At 40.3% G+C, this 20237-nt stretch overlaps 1 protein-coding gene across 6 annotated transcripts in view; it reads right to left on the bottom strand.

Moving 5' to 3' along the window:
• Positions 1-20237, bottom strand: part of ZNF407 (zinc finger protein 407) — a 355130-nt gene that overhangs the window by 144587 nt on the left and 190306 nt on the right. For all 6 annotated transcript variants that reach the window (XM_035125684.2, XM_035125685.2, XM_035125688.2 and 3 more), the window contains exon 5: positions 4305-4471. In XM_035125684.2, the coding sequence (XP_034981575.2) occupies positions 4305-4471 (167 nt within the window). The remainder of the gene's footprint in view (positions 1-4304; positions 4472-20237) is intronic.

Below are 20237 nucleotides of genomic sequence, written 5' to 3'. Positions count from 1 at the left end.
ATTAGTCAATGCAAACCTTTAAGAGGTACGGAATAATGCAGCCAGGACTAGACTTAGACACCCTGGCAGCTAAGAAACATAGCTGCCAAGTTTTCCCTTTTCTCGCGAGGAAGCCTATTCAGCATAATGGAAAATCCCTTTAAAAAAGGGATAACTTGGCAGCTATGCTAAGAAATAGTATTATGATGCCACCACAAAATTAACCTTTCTGTCCTCAGGCCTGGCAAACACTACCCTCTCACTTTACCTAGCTCTAATCATTGAATTGCTGACAACAGCCTGCCTTGGGAAACACTGGAAGAATGTGTATTTGGGGGTGAAGTTGGAGAGTTACAGCGCCTGCTGTAGCTGTAGACCAGGCATCCCCAAACTGCGGCCCTCCAGATGTTTTGGCTTACAACTCCCATGATCCCTAGCTAACAGGACCAGTGGTCAGGGATGATGGGAATTGTAGTCCAAAACATCTGGAGGGCCGAAGTTTGGGGGTGCCTTGTGTAGACACTAATGAGGAGGAGGCATGCTTTGTTGCAGCTGGGACAGATGAAGGTATCTGGTTATGCTGATGCAGGTGTACCATCAGTTGGGCAAAACTGACATATCACATAGATCAGGGCTGCAGAGACTTTGACCTTCCATATGTTATTAGATTCCAATTCCCATCAGCCTGAGTCAGCATGGCCAATGTTTAGGAATAATGAGTGCTTTAGTCCAGTAACATCTGTAGATTCTAAAGTTCCCCTGCCCCATCTAACTAGCCTAAACTGCTGTTATGCTATATATATAAAAAAAACAAGCAAAAGATTGACAATGCAGTGAACTTAAAGAGGCATACATCTATGTGAAACTATCTGGCAATGGAAAGGTTCCAAACAGTTCAAATGAATATCCGGTAACATATATACCCACATTATATGATTTGTCTGAGAAAAGGACACCTTATAAGTGATTCAGTAAAACTTGTGTGTTATGGAGCAACATAACAACACAGTCATTAGCAATAGAAAAATAAGTACTCTTGCCATAAATCTAGAAGCAACCCATAGCAACCAGGTATTTAGGGCAATTTTCCTTGTCAATACACACTGGCCTTAATCCAAACACTTGTGCCATATCACATTCAGGCAGATGCTATCAGCTATCATGTACTGTATGGCATTTTACCTTTCAGGGGAGACCTGAATGTCATTAAAGCCTGCAGGTTTTTATACTTATGAAGGACACAAACAGCACTTTATACCATGCTGTCAAGTATATATGAACTACTTGGTACCAACTATGCTTACCATGTAAAACTGGACATTATAGTACCCACTGAATTCTTTATATACAACCAAATCCTGTATTCCCACTGTAGTCAGTGGGAATTATCTTTATTGAATAATGGGGAATGACTTTTTAAAACTACATAAATCTGGTAAAACATACTGCCTTTATTTAGGACTGTCTTCTAGGCATTCAAGAACAGAAGTAACTTTGGGGATGGAACGTATTTTAATGTTGCAGTAAGTTTATCACATCCAATATCCTTCACACTCAGTTTTCCATGTATTTAATTAGGTTTTTCTTTTGTTTGAGTGCAGACATGTAGATTGGCTGAACAATTATTAGGTGTAATCCCACACATAGTTAGGTATGCTGGAAGACATGTAACTGTGAACATGATTTCGGTATTTCAGTCTTACATTAAACAATTTTACAATTCATTCTTCATCCAGAAGTTACAACCTTTAAACTTTGAGAAGGATCTAAGGGGCAATATATCACTTCGGGTACAGAGGGCTGATCTAACATGCCATGTTTATATGATAACAGGAATGTAATAGAAAATGGGTCTTTTCTTAACAACTTGAATTAGTTTCAAGTGTGCCATTTTGCATTCAAATGTAGAAAGACACGGAAACCAATCCTTTATTTTCTATTAGAAAACAGCCACTGTCCCCTATCTCTCATTATGGTGCAGACTACAAGACCTAACAACAAAAATCCATATTATTGATCTAACCAAGTCTCCACAATTATTCTTTAGAAGGAAACGCCGACGATAAATTACATCTGCACTGGCTTTTCATCTGCTGTTCGATATAAGTGATCTCTCAGGGCAGGCTGGAGACCTTAAATCGTCAACACCCTTGTCAAAGAAGCTAAGGAGGCCTGGGTTTCCTACAAACTGCCTTGGAAGAACTTTTAACCTATAATTTCTAGCAACAACTCATTTCATTTTCACAAAACTGGGGGGGGGATCTTTTCAGGAATTTTTTTTTTTAATTTAATGGAACACTGTTTCATCTTTCTAAGAAATGCCTACAGAATTTTGATTTCCAGATCGTTTTTTTACATTTCTACAAGAACGTCTCTTACATTTTTAACCAAGACTTACATATACTCTGTTTTGCTAAGGAGCTAAAAAGTAATCTCACTTTTCGGCAGTTTTAATTCACATCCCATGATGTTACAATCTATGCTACAGTTTAATATTATTCTTAAAGAACCAGACTGCATGTGAAGAGTTTTTATAATAATGCTATCTGTAGTTAACAGCTGATTATTAAAAGCTTTCTAGTCCTTCACAGCAATCTTTGTTCTAATACCGTAAGCGTAACTTGCATCAACTTTTAACTCAAAAAGTACAGGTATTAACACTGTTTTCCTCCAGCTGTAGTAAGCTTTTCACTGTGTGTTAAATAAAACTGGTATTTTATGCAGTGTGAATTTATACTGTGGCCAATGCACCTTCAAAATTATTGCTGTTCCTCAGTACTGCTGGAAACTGCTTGGTGTCGAATATCAGATAATACTTCAGTTAGGCTTGGTTCACATGAATATTTGTAGCAATTTCCTCCTCCCTGTAAATTTTATTCAACTTGCTTTCTTGCTTATTTATTTATTTAATCAGTCAGTCATCCTGCCTTTCCTCCGCAGGCCAAAAGTTATCCTATGAATAAATGAATTATATGAACCAATAGTACAGGGGTATAAAGGTAAAGGTACCACCGACCATTAGGTCTAGTCACCAACGACTCTGGGCTTATGGTGCTCATCTCCCTTTACTGGCCGAGGGAGCCGGCGTACAGCTTCCGGGTCATGTGGCTAGCATGACAAAGCCGCTTCTGGCAAAACCAGAGCAGCACACGGAAACGCAGTTTACCTTCCCGCTGGAGCGGTACGTATTTATCTACTTGCACTCAGATGTGCTTTTGAACTGCTAGGTTGGCAGGAGCAGGGACCGAGCAACAGGAGCTCACCCCGTCGCTGGGATTCAAACCGCCAACCTTCTGATCGGAAGCCCTAGGCTCTGTGGATTAGACCACAGCGCCACTTTCCAGCAATTTATGCCTTTACTATAGCTCCAAAAACTACACTTGTTTACATGGTGCCCTCTTTATAAGATCTGACACACATCTATGCCTAAGCTTGTTTCCACTAAGAAAATCAGTAGGAAACATTATTTTTTGAGTCAACATAGTCGGGTGATGTGAAACTTTTCACTTCCAGATGTTTGGATCTGTTTCATTTTTTCATATTGCCTTCAGTAAAATTGAAATATTGATTAATTCCAGCCACATTATCAGTTATGATATTGTGATCGCATTAAAAACATTTGCAGGAAGCTTCCTTCATTAAGGAATAACATGAAATAACATGAAAGCAAATTTGAAGGATGTTAAAGATTATTTCTGAGGGAAATCAAGAGTAAACAATCAAAGCAGTTCATATCTCACACAAACCCGTCTCTTTAGCCAAGTAGTGCACATTAGGCCTTACAAATCTGGCACATAGAATCACAGAATCAAAGTACAGTATTGGAAGGGACCACAAGGATCATCTAGTCCAACCCCCTGCAATGATCCTGTGACAAAAATGAGCACAAAACACTTCCTGGAGCAGCTGAAGTTCAGTAAACTGTGGGTTGTTGCTATTTTTCACCTAGATCATTTTCACATTAAAGGATAAATTTAGAGGTTCTCATACAATAAAGAGCAACAGGTGGACCTCTGAAGCCACACACAACCATGGTCTTTTTGTTTGCTTAACTACATTTTGTGTGCAAGCTCACAATTGTTCTACGTGGCTTATAATAAATGTACCAAAACAATTTAAATGTTAGCATCACAGGTGACGCTAACATTTATCACCACAGAACAGAAAACTGATGTTGCAAACAGAAGCATTTGTTTCAGAGTTAGAGCCTTTCTTAAATGCAGCCCTTTTACTTGCTAGGCACAAAATCTAACGCAACAAGCCCTCTACCTTCACCCCTTCATTTCCTTGTGCCCGCATCAGGTTAAGAAAAGCATGAGCCAAACCTGTGTGAGTCCTATAGTGATCTTTCATGGCCGATACTGTGAGGAAGGAATAATGGCATGTAGGCCATGAGCACTTGTATGGCTTTTCTCCTGTGTGGAGTTTCATATGATTGTTCAATGCCCACTTCTCTGTAAAACTTCTGTCACATAAGGGACATGTAAATTTCCTGTGTAAAAAGGGGGGGGCAGAGGGAGAGAAAAAAAGAAAACCAGGTGTTAACTTTATACACGCACACAAACCCCAAAACTGACAAAAGAAGCATGTTTTTTAACTCAAAGTATGGTAAATGCAGAGACTTTCATGAAGAGAATTGCAGACCTGGTCTGTCATGTCTGTATAACCAGGCATTGATTTTTCTGTCGAGACCTGGCACTTCAGCCATTTATTCTCTGCTTTGCGGTTGGGCCCAACGGGTTTGAAAAATTCTGTTACAGTCCAGTCACCCCTGAGGCAAATGTGAGAATAGATTTCACCTGTACAGGCCTACACCACTTATCCAGGGCATGGGCTGTCAGAGCAAAGGCTAAATGAAAAGCTATCCATACTAAACTACTCAGACAATCACACCGCTCTGTGCCATGCTGCTGCTACTGCAGTGTGGAGGTGAAATACTACTTGTAATAACACTGTTACCGTAGTAAACAACAACAACAAAACTACAAAACAAAAACATGTGTTAAGAGGACAGGGGGTGGAGGGAACAAAAAAAAAACCCTATCTTCAAAAGATTTATCATTCAATGAAAACATTTTTTGCACTGCTTAACTTGGGTACTTTTTATTCCCCCCTCCCTCCCCAACATTTCCACGGTTAAATAAGAAAAGCTTGCTAAAAATAGAAATGTTAAATAGCTTAAATCAAGGGGGGAGAAACATTTTTCAGCCTCATTCCCTCCTAGAATAAAAAAGGGACAGGTCAATGAATAAGACATTAGGCTACATTTTACCCATGATAACTGAAAAAAGAAGAAAAAAAACCCCACCCCGTGTGCACATCACTTTAGCCTTTATTCAAGAGGCATTATCACGATTCAAGGGCACATTCCGGAAAGGCAAAAGCATGGAAGGAGGTCATGGAGGTGGTCAGTGGGGTGTGTGGCCTGGGATGGGGAGGCAGCTAAGCCACATTCACACCATCCATTTAAAGACTATGGCATCTTCCCCCTAAGAATTCAGAGAGCTGAGAGTTGCTAGGAGGCCATACTCCCTCACAGAGCTGCAATTCAGAGAGTAGTTTAACAATCAAGCTCTCTTCACAGGAAACTCTGAACATGGTAGCTCTGGGTAACTCTATTGTGGCTCATTTAAAGAACTATACTACATTATTATTATTATTATTATTATTATTATTATTATTATTATTATTATTACAACTTATACACCGCCTTGTACTCAGAGGTCTCAGGGTGGTTCTCAAACAAAACCACAACATATAAAAACAAACCAAAAACAATAACCCAATAACCGTCTCCCCCCCCCCCCCCCCAAAAAAAGCCATCCTTCTAAAAGGGTGTTGGTTGGATGTCAAGAAAATGAACCAAAGGCCTGGTTAAAAAGGAATGTTTTTGTCTGGTGCCTAAAGTGTATAGTGAAGGCGCCAGGCGAACTTCCCTGGGGAAGAACATATAAACAGTTGCAGTTCCCTCCAACAAATTCTGGGGGCTACAGTTTGTGAAGGGTGCTGAGCCTTGTTAGGAGGCTCCTATTCCTCTCAGAAAGCTGCAATTTCCAGAGTTCCCTGTGAAGAGATTGACCGTTAAAACTACTCTGACAATATTAGTTCTGTGAGGGGAGTAGAAGTGTCCTAATCTCTCAGCACTCTTCAAAGGCTACAGCTTTAAGAATTCTTCAGGGAAAGATATCATAGTCTTTAAATGCAGTGTGAATGTGGCCCTTGTGAGAATTCAAAGGGCCAGATGGAGGCCTGCATGGTCACATTTGGTCTCCAGGCCTGAGGTTCCTCATCCCCTCATCCTCACCCCAGCTTAAATGATTACAGTTTGCAATAGAAAAGAGGTGGGTTTAAAAAACAAACAACTCTTCCCCAAAACATCAACAGTGCTGAATATTCCATCTACAGAAAGGGGTTTTTTCTCATGCTCAGGCCATGCTTGGAATAGTTACATTCCCAGTTGACACTGACCCCACTCTGTAGAAAGCACGGCACAGGCTATCAAGGTTATGAACTCACAGGTTCAAATGAATAAAGACTGTCTGCAAAAAAAAAAACTACTCAGGTTTTGTGGGGTTCAATGATGCTATTAAATGAAAGCACATAAAATCATCCTATTATGTTCATATAGTCAGAAGAGCAAACCTGTATTTAGTTTGTAGGTTGTTGTTGCTGTTTTACAAAAATATCTACAGAGGTTTGGTGCAGCTCTCCAGTTTGTTTTACAAGCATTAAAGAATTCACATCATTTGCATACTGCAATCTGACTATATTTTTTCCAATGTAATTTCCCCCCAATTTTTTTTTTACTTTGAACAATTGCTAAATTTCCCAATAAAACCATTTTCATACACAAGGAATGGAGGAAGATAAAAGGATCAAGAATGATGTGTGTATGTGTGTGTGCGCGCAGATGTGCTTGTGTGTGCACACATACTGAATTGAAAACAGACTTTCAAATTACTATATCACTTGATCATTGCTTGGTGGCACTAGAAAATGACAAATATAGCTAAATACTTACAAATGCACCGTAAAAAAAATCATGTCCATATATCTCTATGACAGGTCTTCATGCATTTCACATTTCAAAAGCATGGCAGGGATCTTATTTCTAAGATAAATTCCCCTATCTACTTATTTCCTTGTGTATTTATTGTGGATCTAACCTTCTACTACAAGAAATAAATAAGCAGGTTAAGTAGATGCTATCTTTTAACAAATAGTTTCTCTAGACTGTATTACAACTTTATGAATGACAAAATAAATCCCTCATTTTTAAATCTTCCAAGATGCACATTTAACAGCATTGCACCTATTGAACCCCAATGCATAGTCTATTATTCACATACAATAAAAATGTTCAAGTAAGGTTGAGCGACTGTCTTAAAAATGACAAAAACAGCAAATACAGACTAAATAGTGAAATATCACTGTGCCGAAGTAAATCTGAATACTAGACAAGTCTAATCTAATAATCAGAAGGAATCAAAACGGAACTGCAGTCAGATATAATTTCTTTCTTATTTTTTGTATCCTGCTCTCCTTTCAAATATCTCAGAGCAACTTTTTTGTGAGGGAGACTAAGCTCAGCTGACTTGCCCCCAGCCCACCAAGGATCATCTTAACTACCGGTAACAGAACAATTCATACCCCTGATCCACTGTGTTAGAAGGGGTTTGGACAGAGCAGATTTGTTCCTCCAACCAGCCCTGCCATGAGTGGGGATGCTCCACTGACCAGGAGCATGTGGGTAGGAGCTACTGCCAGTGGTATCCTCGCTTTTGGCAGCCAAAGGGAACAGGTAAAATTGGGTTCTTTGCTGGGGGCAGAGCCATCCTTCCTACTGGGCTGGCTGGCGCGCCTCTCAGGAGCGCCCCAGCGAATGGGGAAGCTGCGTGGCCCATGTGGAGGCGAGGCCGGGGCGCGCTACAGAAAGAGCTCCGGCTGCACCTGAGCCCAGGCGGGGTGGTGGTGGTGCAGTGCCCAAAAGGGCTCCCTTCGGTGTGCTGTTCCCACCACGCCCCCTCCCAACAGCAGGCTTGCTAGCCACCATTTCAACAGCGCCTAGCAAGCCCATGGGGGGGGGCAGAAGGATTTTTGCACCACGGCGCTGGATACCCTCAAGACGGCCCTGGTTTGGGGTGTGGGTGTGGGCCGGAACAGAGTTCACCAGATCCTGAGCCAGTCCTGCTGCTGTAACGTGATAGCAATGGGCCTAATTTGGGTTTCTTTGGTGGGCCAAAACGGAAATGGTGAAGGGGTTTTTTCTTCATGCCCACCACCTTTCACCTTGGCCAGTGTGAGCAGCAGGACTTTGGCTGGGCTGCTCCACCAAGCCCTGCAGCCTGTTGTGTGTTAGGAGTGCACTTCTAAGTGCAGATCTGAACCAGCATTTTCTATAACTATGTCCAACACCCTCATCACTGTACAGTTGCCTTTTGCCAAGGAGTAGGGATCCCAATTCCAATGCAAGGGAACAATTCCTGAATTTGCATTAGAAACAGAATTGGGATCTAATCTCAGTGCATCAAGTAAAACATTAAAAATGTTTAATAAAGAATTGGGGGCCCAAGATACAGTAAACAAGCACATTTAGATCCTGAGTAGATGGAAATGTACCACCTTGCAGCCCCTATGCTTCTTCAGTATATCCTGGCACTGGATTCTCAGGTGTTATTATAAAGCCATCTTTCAGGGCATGCCTACCTTTAAATTCCTATCTGATTTTTTAACCATTTTGAAATTAGGAGGATATGAAATTGAGAAGATGGAAGCTGACCACAGAATTATTATTATTTTTTTAAATATATGGGACTCAGGCCTATGGGCCAACTTGATACAAGCAATAGCCATTACCTTGTAATTCTTACAGTATGCATTAAGGCATAATGGAAAGTTCATAATTTATCATCTTCCATGGTATTATAATATCATGTCAATTTAACAACGTTAATCCTGCTACAGAGCTTTTTATAATATACAATCACTTAAAATAATGTCACATCCCACTATTTAATGCACATGGAGGTATGTTTCATTAACACACCTCTATGAATTTTTACTGGTACAAATATATAATGTAGAAAAAATGGAACATCTGTATATATAATATTAATGAGTCAAACCCCTTTGCACCAATAAAGCTTACAGTTTCATTTGAGTGCTGTTTTTACTTTACCTTATATATCGTGCAATCCCTCAAGAGTACGAGAACCTACCTAATAACACAGTCAACATTCATTGACTTGGTTAACTCCCCCACTCCCAGTTTTCATGAAAAATATCAGTAAGATCTACAGCTGCTGGCAACTGTATGTCTTGATAGTTGCAGCCATCTCATTCAATCCAGCTGTACTTATCTTATTATTTTCATTTTTTGGCTATTTAATAAATTATTACTTGGCTCTTAGAGGTGTGTTGTGATATTCATTGTTAGACAAATTCAGAACAACACCCACAAACCTGCGATGTTGGCATACCAGGAGGCTTTTAGTCAGCCGAATTCAGCCTGATTCAGGATCCAAGCAACACGCCAAAACACACTTATCTGCATGAGGTCATTTAATACCAAGTTCACAACTGTCCAGACATTTACTTTAAAGAAATGTGTTCATAATATCTCAAGAACCAGCCCTGTGTTTCCCTTAACATTATTCAACAGAGGATCTTTGAGGTTCTTAGAAACAAAAACAAAAAAACTGTTTTCAGGATCTGAATGATCTGTAATGCATATAGATCTGAATGATCAAATAATTTAGCTTGGGGCTATGGTCATCTCGATACCACAGACTTTTCTCCAGAGAGACATAGGCTGCTTCCAGTTCCCAATATTTACTTGATCTTTTCTATCAAAAGGATTTATTTATTTAGGAATTCAGTGGTCCAGTAGCTTTATTGCATCACTACTAGCTCACTACTAGTGGAACATCAAAGGCACAGGCATTCATCTATCTCATACCAAAAGGCAAAGTTATTTGGTTTAATGGTAGTCAGTTTGATTAACTAACAAGCAAGTTAGAATTTACAGAGTAATGGAGTTTACTTCTCTTCATAAACTTTATAAATAGGCTTCTCAGAATCATACTTCAACTTAAATAAGGAAGTACCTCTGTTTAGGTTTTATGCAAAATCATGTTTAGTCACATGATAATAGCAATAGTCGGCTGTTAACTAGAACCTAGAAAGCAGGAAGCTGCAGAATTAAAAACACACAACAAAACAGAATGTGAAGATTTGATTTTAGTCCTATGTTATAAGGTATATTATCCTAAAACCCCTATTCCATTCTTCCACCCCACTCAGTCTCAACAAAATCTCTTCCGCCCTAGCAGGAGGAGAAGATGTTGTGGGCCCACGAGGCCTTCACGTGGGGGGGGGAGAAATGGTTGCCATTCCCCCTCAGCCCATTGGTCGGCTCCCTGCCGCGGCGCACCCTTGGCTCATCCAATTAGGAGGTTCCAAGGGGGCGTGGCTCGCTGATTTAAGCGAGCGCGCGGCAGGGAATCGGCCTCGCTTCTTTCGAACCCCCAGCTGCTTCGTTTTCCCAGCCACCCCCCCCTTTTAGGCAAGGTTCTACTTTGACATTGCTGCGGACCTCGGTTGGTCGCAGTTGAGGGGCCTGGTAGGAGTTTTCCCACTGGGTAAATTGGCTCTGGCCTGGTGGTTTTCGCCTACCTCATAGCTACTCGTCACAACTTTGGTTTTGGCGGTAGGCATTGGATTATCTCTGAAAGGTACAGGTGTGTGGGGGGGTTTGCTGCCATCACCTCCCCCAAACGCGGAAGGGTACTCCCTTAAGGAGTCCGGGGGTGTTGCCAAGTCCGAAGCCGTGGTAGGTGAGGGCCAAAGGGCACGCCCCCTAGTGATGGCCCCAGGATGACCTCCTAGTTGATGTGCATCGCAGGACTCATCCAACGGTGGTTAACCCTTCACAGACTGCCAGCAGAGTGGGCTGGAGTCGGATATAGTCGGTTAGATCCAGTGCCTATGCCAATACCTCTCTACATCCGTAATCAATTAAGTTGTGACCTTCTATGCCCATTAACCTTATGCAATGTGTCCTGTGTCTTTATTTCTCTCGGGGAGGCATCGGGGTATCGCCACACAACTGAAGGTGAATGTCAGACGGCAGATTTGATGACAGGTCAGCAATAAAACACCCAGCATGAGAGAAGTTAACTCTTTGTTCAAAGGAATCAAAACAGGACTAGTGATCACAGCATCTCTTACCAGTAGTTCTTGTCCCCTCTTCACTTCTCTCAGTGTTCTGGGAGACCAGGTTACAGCAGGAGGGTAGACTCTCTTGCTTCTTCTTCAGCAGCCTGCCTCCACACTGCCTCTAGACGCCCCCCTCTGATTCTGGACTGCTCTCTGCCACAGTCTCTTCTTGCTCACTAAAACCTGTTACCTCTTCAACATCCGACACCTCCTCCTTCCACTCTGCTCCTTCTGACCACTCATCATCATCCCACCAGGGAAGCCTGGCTCTGAGCCTTTTCCCCTCGGGGGTTTCCTATCCAACCAGTCCATGACAATGAACTACTTTCAGAATTAGTTGCTTCATGTTTGGCTATCATGTTTCAAAATACCAGGTAAAACACGTGGAAGGCTGTACACACCCTGATTTGCCTCCTCTGACTTCCCATTCAGCTTGCCAGTTTCAGCTAATTCATTCATTCAGCTAATTCATTCATTATCATCATCATCATCATCAATGAAGAAACAAAACATACTCCCCTGAAAAACAGTGATGCTTTTAATGGACTTTTTCTATAAATTGGCTTCATACAATCAGCTTAAAAATGTTGTTATTTATCCAAGCATGCAACAACATTTCTCATTTAAAAAAGAAACACTGAAGTGACAAATAAAATGTGCTGGTTATATAAATGTCCGCCCATTTTTGAGGCCAAAAGAAGACTTGTCGGAGGATGAATTATTATCTCCCCCAAATTTAACGTTCCCACTTTTTAAAGCCTGTTCACTGCCACTGTTTCCCCTTTGAGTGCCATTATCTTTTTCAGATCAGAGCATCTTTCTTCTTTCTAGGTAAGTTTCAGCCAGTCAGCAGTGATCATGTACTGAATGTGGTGTTATAATGCTACATAGGTAAATCTGTTTTAGGTATGTGCTGATATCACTGCTTACAAAACCAGTTTGGATTCAGAGCAATGCCTTCTTGATGCATGAATCTAGGGAATGAGGTCACTGTTCAATTTCAGGCCGCATGTAAAACACTTCCACTCCCTTTTGACAAAAAACAAAAACCTGACAGTGAAAGCTAGTTCTGCGCCACTGCCAAAAACTTTTATAAGAAGCATCCCACTTCCAGCTTAGCTTGACTAAATTTATTTATGTATTTAAAATATTTATATCCCTGGAAACGCTATCAGAGAAGCTTACAATTAATAATGGTCTTTGCTCGCAGGCTTACCATCTAAAAGACATAACACAAAAGGGGGGGGGGAACCATGGGAGGGAGAAGGGCGGGAACAAACACTGACACTAATTTTTAGTTCTTGAAAGTGTTCTTGAAAGTGTTGTTTTTAGCAGGGCAGGTGGGGCTGAAGCAAGCTCCCATTTCAATTGTCCTTTCTCTGGACAATGGATGAAGCCAGTTGGTCTTTTCATGCTGTTCTTTATGGGAGGGAAGGGGAAGCCTGGTAATGGCAGAGTCCAGTGTGTGTTGCCTTTCAGTGGTACAGTCCAAGAGCAACATTTGGTTAAATTGTCGTTGAACTGCAAGGTTTTCTATACTTTAAAGTCAACCATAGTCCACTTCTCAAAATGCTACCTTTTTGTCTGTCAAATATCAGTACAAAGGCATTAATAATCTGATCAAATTTGACACAGACACTAATCCCATCTTAATCAGTAGTGAGGCCAGTATTTCTGATGGGTTTGTTTTTTTAAAAAAAGACAATGCGTATTGTATTTTTATAGCGTCGGTGGCACATGTCTAATGAGAAACCATCACAATGGCATTGAATTTTCTTCTTGAAAAGTTATAATTCCTTGCTTGCAAAGGAGACTAAATATAACCTGAAAATGCTAGATGGGCTTCTTGTTCATATACTTATCTGAAGGTGTTGGCTGCTCTTTTAGCTAGAAGCAAACCACCAGTAGATTCCTATTTATCTCCTTGCCAATCAAGAAGTGAATGACTGACAGTAACATAGCCTTATCTAGGCCTCCTGTCTGTGGTGCATTCTGCTAAGTGATGTCATCGCTCTTGCAGAAGAAAATAAGCAGATTATTACAGTGACTAGAAGCAAACTAAACATTTGGATTTTTGCATGGACAGATTTACACACTGTCTGTCAGATAAAGCACAGTTTGCCTGCTGCTTACACAACAAGAATGTGCCTGACAGCTTCTTCCCAGCTTTAGTATCTGATTACATAAATAGGCCATTCCCCACCATTCCTAAAGACTGACAGTCTGTCTTAGTTTAAAGAGCAATTTCTGACTATCAGCTTTTCTGTTTGCACACTGCTCTGATTAACATCAGGGCACTTCCTGGAGGTCCAATCTGTTGGGCTTTCTTTCTTTTTTGTGATATATATATATATATGAATATGAGAGATATTAACTCTATAAAAGGACAAGAAATAATATCATAATCTTTGCTCAGGTGTTTCATGTTATAAACATGTTGAGAAACAAGGTATTAACACAGTAGCTCTCCAAAATAATTATTGTGACATGAAAAAGTGGTCAACAAGGTATTAAAACCTCTGTAGTGACTAAGCTTTCTGTAAATTACTGGGGAAAACATATTAATAATTACCAGCTTTTTCATACAGTTTTCATTTGTGCTTGAAAATAATGGTGCACGTTGCTGTATTTTTTATGTGCGGAAGAAGGATGATTTTCCGTGTTAATATGAAAGATTATGAAGGTTCATTGGACTACAACTTTTTAAATCTTAAAACTGGAGGGACATTTCAATTTAGTCGAAGAAAAAAAGAAAGCAGGCAGGCAGATAAGAAACATTTTGTGAATAAGACAACCTACCCAGACTCTTTCTAACCGTGGACAATCAGTTGCTCCTTGGATGCAAGAAGGCAACATTTCTTCTCTGCTCCTGCCTCCCGGCAACCAGTTTTCAGAGCTATGCTGCCTTTGGACACTGTCAACTTATTATTGCCTGTCCTGCTGCATCCTCATGTCACCCTTCTGGCCCACACTGGCAGGGTGGCGTAAGAAGGATGCAACAGGCTTGTGCCCTCCCAATCAGCCTGATAGGAAGGGCACATGCCTGCACTGCTGCGCCGTCCTCACATTGCCTTGCGTCCTGCCCCTCTGGCACACCTGTGCCCTGGCTGTCATGAAGACTCTCTCCACCACTAATCTAGCATGGTGACTTAATATTTTGAGACACATTTCAGGCCCTCTTACAGCACACTGGTATGCCCCTGCAAACCAATGCCCCCACTGTGGAAGGACGTGTGGATCCAGAATTGGCCTCCACAGTCCCCTACGGACCCATTGTTAAAATTGTGTTTATGGAAGACAATCTTACTCGGCTATGAGTGATCGCCAAAGAAGAAGAAGAAGATTTTGCATTAACTGGGCTAGGAGGCAAAGGCTAGGAGATATTGATAGAGAATCATACTAGCATGCAATCCAATACATTAGTCCTAAATTGTGAAAGAAACTGGTGCAATGTGTTTTCAAGGTACACAGGGCTACCAGATTCTTCATGCCTTTGCATGATCAGCAATCAGATCATGAGAACTAGAACAGTGTGGACAGTTCTGGTTGCTGCACCTCCAAAACATGGTTGCAGAACTGGAAACGGTGTACAAAAGGCCAGTGAAAATGGTTCAGGGGCTGGAGTAATTCTCCTACGAGGAAAGCTTACAACTGGATGAAGGGACATTACAAGAGATGTATAAAACCATGCATCATGTGTACTAGAATCTGGGGTCATCCAAGGAAGCTGAACATTGGAAGGTAAGCAAAGACCTGGAACAGCTATGCCAAAAGGTGTACTGTAGATCTGTTGTGACACAACTGCTAGGTCACCTCACAAATTGTGTCAGATGGACTGGTTAGGGAAATCTGTGCTTGCAGTTGTACGCATAGCAGCTATGTTCATGTTTCTTCTGAACTGGGGGAAGCCATGTACATCTTAGTTGATAGATGAACCAGGAAACTAAGCAAGAACCATACACCTACCCAGCAGAAGAGACCCAGGAAAACCGATACAACTGTCCAGTTCCACCTAGTAACTAAACTATAACATGACACCATCCACACATACTGCATGTAGGGCATCATAAACAATTTATTTGGGACTCACCACTTGGTTCTGTGCAGGAAACAAAAGAAGCTACTGTACTAGCAAACTGAAAAGGGCAGGCAAGCTTTATCTAACAAGTCCAATGTGCTGTCATTTTCATTACCCATAAAGCAGGGAGACAGCCAAAGTGAGTGGCTCCACTTGGTTTTGAAAACTTCCTAAATCTGGTCTCATTACTCTAAACTAGACCACTCAGCTGAACACTGAGGGCCCTAACACATTCCTGGAGGTACCCTAAGAACTACGGTTCTTTGAGGGGTAGTGTTGGTGGCAGACACCTCTAACAGAATTCTCAGTACCCTGATAACTCTCATAATGCTCAAAATTTCTTTTAGGGGAGGAATGGCAACTAAAGTAGAATAAAATCCAGGTAAATATGTACCGTAAGTATGTTCCAAGTGTGATGTCCAACCAACTTACAGTAACTGGGAAGCTATTATGGTTCTTGACCATATTGTTCATGTTTACATAATGGATAAATTTGAAATAAGTGCTCTTACACAGGTATTTTGAATGACTTCATATTTTTCAAAGAATACAGAGAAACTTATTTTATTAGTCTATAGTCATACAAACCAAATCAAACTGTCATACAATGATCTCAAATAGTATTGTTACTTTTTGTACTACTTGCTTGTTAAAATAATCTTGCTTTCCTGTATTTCACCAAAATTCTGTGAAATAAACTACACTGCATTATTAGGGCTGCCCACATTTTCCCCTCCCACATGGGAAGGTGCTAATGAAGTTATTTGGAAAATGTTTCCAAGCTTCAGAAAGGGTAAGAACATAAAGAGCTTCAATGGTTACAATGGTAAACAATCACAAGTCATAACCACAATATTGTTCCTAGTTATTTCAGCTATAACTTGCAAGGCTTCCGAGCCAGACAAACCAGATGAAATATGTTGCTTCAGGTCTGCTCTGATGGATCCCTCTGAAATATCCACATTATTGCTTTTATTTTATTATGTACCACGCTTCATAACTGTACACTGCAGAATACAATAAAAATGGCACTACACTGCTTTAAGTACTTATTAAATAGGTCAAAAAGTTACCATAACAAATAACTTGTTCTGTTCAGGGTCCATTAATAACGTATCTTGTTGTGCCTCTAAAACAAAAGGGGGGGCCAAAAAGACACAGCAAAAGCACCTTCGGTCCTGCCTTCTTTGATTCGGTGTAAACGCAAAGTGCTACACACACAAAATCTCATTTAAAAGCGTGCCTCTGGACTCTCACAGGAAAACCCACACTGCAAAGTGACAATATTGTTACACTGTTAACCCATAAATTGTGCAAGATAGACAGGGAATAACAGGAACAGAGACCTATCCAAAGAGATGGATGCTCCTGGAGATGAAATTTGAAGACAAATACACAGCAAGGGCCATTGAGAGGTCTCTCTATATGCAACTGCCGGAGTACAAAACCTTACACTTAGCCAATATGGGTTCAAGAGAGGGGGAAACGTTAGATCTATGCCTTATTGCCTTTTGGGAGTCAGGACAAGGTAGCCTTGTCTCAGGTGGCTTAAACATGAAAAAACTGAAAGAAAATTATATACTGGTAAAGATAAATACAGTGGTACCTCGGTTTACAAATACAATTGGTTCCGGAAGTCTGTACTTAACCTGAAGCGTACTTAACCTGAAGCGAACTTTCCCATTGAAAGTAATGGAAAGTGGATTAATCTGTTCCAGACAGGTCCGCGGAGTACTTAAACTGAAAATACTCAAACCGAGGCGTACTTAAACCGAGGTATGGCTGTAGATATAGATAAGAGGTTGCATTTTGCTAATTGTTTTTACTGTATTTCATTGGAATTTTATGTTTTAGTTTCCTTTGTTTCCTCGGGCACTTTAGTGTATAAGTGTATAAGTGTAGGGTCTAAATTTAAGTAAATATACCAATACCAAGAATCCAGAGGCAAATTTAATTTGCAAAATGTTTTCAAATCTCATGATTTCTAACCTTTTGCAAAGTGGTTGTACAGTATGTTTTCTGCTTCTTGGACTCTTGGTCATGCTGGCTGACTGAAATGCTAAGTTTAAGAGAGGGGGTTGCATTACTTCTCAGTATGGCATGGACTGGTTCCTGAATAAAAATGACACACACACAGACAAAGATATGGCATAGTGTCATGAAAAGTGCAATACTGTAGGCTGGTATTTACTGCATTTTATGTAATGGAAACATGCAAATTGGCTGCAGCTCTTAAGACGACCTTCAGCACTGATCAGCTGTACATTGAACTAAATTTGAAAGCCAATATATGGAGTATTGTTATTTTTTAAGTGAAAGCAGAAATTAAAATCTGAAGACATCAAGCAGGAATGTGGGTTTCGGCACATGGCAAAGAGGCACTGTGGAAGCAGAAGGAGCAAATTTACACAGGTTTTGAGATATAGGAGAAGGAGAGTTCATGGTCAGGAATGATGTTAAGGTTATGGACAGTAGAGATAAATGGATGGCTTGAACAAGGAGACAGAGGTGAGGGGAGATGTGATTGAATAGGCTACTCTAGCTCAACGGAAGCACTTCAGTCTCCCACGAAGTATAAAAAAGACTCGTGGCAGAAAAAGAAATAAAAGGAAGCATGTAACGGTTCTACCAAACTGGTGCATCAATATAAATTAAATTTAAAACTTAAGCTGCATACAGTGGAAATCACATTACACTTGATAAATCTCTACTTAACTGAAAGGAAATGGAGCTCCTGATGACCTCTCTATTCCTGCAACCGTGCTTATTTATAAAATCAAAAGTCACTTTTGAATCATTTCAAAGTACCATTAAGGAAAGCCCATCTAGTTAAACACATCCCCTAAGGCTAGAGACCTGGGAACACTTGCCTGGAAGTACGCTTTGCCAAAATCAGCAGAACTTACTCCTGAGTAAAACGAGCTTAAGAAAATGTGGTTTTCAGTACATTCCCTATTTCAATTCGCCCCACCCCACCCCATTATTTCGTGGAGATCACATGGATTCAGTCAATACTGAAATCTGTTCTGAAGGGTGAGAGGTGGCTCAGAACTGCAGATCTGACTCCTCTACTGACGACGGGAGCAAAACAAAATAGGAGCTGTTTGAAAGGTGATGGGGGTTATGGAATAAATCGCAACTGCTAAAAAGTGGCCCCTACCATATTGATGCAAGTCTGATGGCAAAAAACCCCAAAATCAGGAAAATGAAACAATTTGTAAATCACATTAATAAGAAGGGTTTTTTTTAACAGTCGCATGTAGAATATTAACATCTGATGTGCCTATGAATAGTCACTGCTACTAGTATACATTAAGTGTTGTAATTGGTTTAAATCAGCATGGGCCATCTGTCTTTAATACTCTTATTACAAGGCAGTAAGCAGAGAACTATTAGAGCTGCAGTATAAGCTGTAAGATCTTTACTCGTTCTTAAATCATTTAAAAATAATGAGAGCTTTAGCCTTTATCTAATTAACGAGTGCCTTCTTTGAATTAGAAAAACTGTATCATTTAGCCCACGGTTGTTTAGTAAATTGGCTTGGTGGCACGTAAGCTAATGCAGGGTAGCAGTGGAGTGTCTTGTTCCTGGCTTATTACTTGAATTATAATTCAATGATCACCTTAGATCATGGGCTATTCATAAATCAGGAGGCTGACATCAGATGAAAAATTGTATTAATATATGAAACTTATTATATAGTACAAACTGCTCTCTTGATAAATTACATTGTTCAGGCTTGACAATGATTGCATTTAAAACATTATTCCAGTTTGCTGTTTTACAGACTGAAACCTCTTCATGAAAAATTTACAATGCTCCTCTGTGTTTTGGAGTCAGAGGGCAATAGTAGCAAATGGCAGACATAACACCATACTTTAGATTTGCTGGCAGCAGCTGAGGACAGAAAACACTTTAAAGTGCAGGATTGAGGGGAGGAGGGGAACCCTCAGATGTGCCCTTAGAATCTACATATCTAGTTTTATGAAGATACTAATTGTCCTCTGCTGCAGAAGCACAGTAAATAATGAAATTTTAATTTCAGCTTTCCGGATTGCTTTCTTCCATATAGGTGCATGTTTCTCAGGAATTTATAGCTTGAGAAGCAAAAAAAAAAATAAAGGGGGAAACCCATGAAGTTTAATTTGAATTGAGACTGAGCTCCTCAGATGATGCGTTATGACAAATGCTTTTTGCCAAGGCTGACTGGGTTACTCATGCTGTAGTTCCATATTATTTACATTAATTACATGAAGGCTGCTTTGTTAATGGTACATTCTGGTGTGGGTCGCAGCGTGATATGCTAATGATCTAAGAAAAATCTGCCTCTTCAATATTTATGATAATTTGTAAGAGGAAATAGGATTGCCTTTATTTCTTCAAGAGAATGAACAAAAAATTAGAACGAAAACAATTTATTCATGGGAAGAAGAAAGTGGTTCTAATCAGAAGACATTTCCGTGTTAGAAGCACAGAACAACCACCTTGTTGTTTGGGATTTTGTCATAACCTCTGACAAAGTGCTAACATGGCAGGTCACTGGATCTTGCAATGTAAGGACGATTGCTCACGATAAAATAAAATAATTTTAAAAGCCTCTTAAAACCACAGTTTTTAATCTTCTTACACATGATCAGCAGAGATATGGCAATGCGTACACTTTAGACTACGTTAGTAGAAACAACAAGCTCTCCCCAATCTGTTAGATAGCACCAGAATAAATGCTGCTATTGTTTCTCTATTCACATTGCCATTGTTTTTTATTATACACGAAATAAAAAAAGACAATAGAGTAGTTATTAGGTTTCATAACATCCACTTTCCGATAATCCAAAGAGCGAACACTAAAACTACCTTATGGTTAACTTTAACTTTCTTCTTCGCTATTTTGCATCAACAAATGGGTAAAATAAAAAATTTCTATGTTATATTGGTAATCAGTTCAAATAGGGGCTACTATGCA

Source organism: Zootoca vivipara, chromosome 8 (genome assembly GCF_963506605.1).
Source record: "Zootoca vivipara chromosome 8, rZooViv1.1, whole genome shotgun sequence".
In the NCBI taxonomy this organism is placed as follows: domain Eukaryota; kingdom Metazoa; phylum Chordata; class Lepidosauria; order Squamata; family Lacertidae; genus Zootoca; species Zootoca vivipara.
The sequence above is the reverse complement of the archived record's forward strand: the minus strand, read 5'-3'. Positions and strand labels throughout refer to the sequence as shown.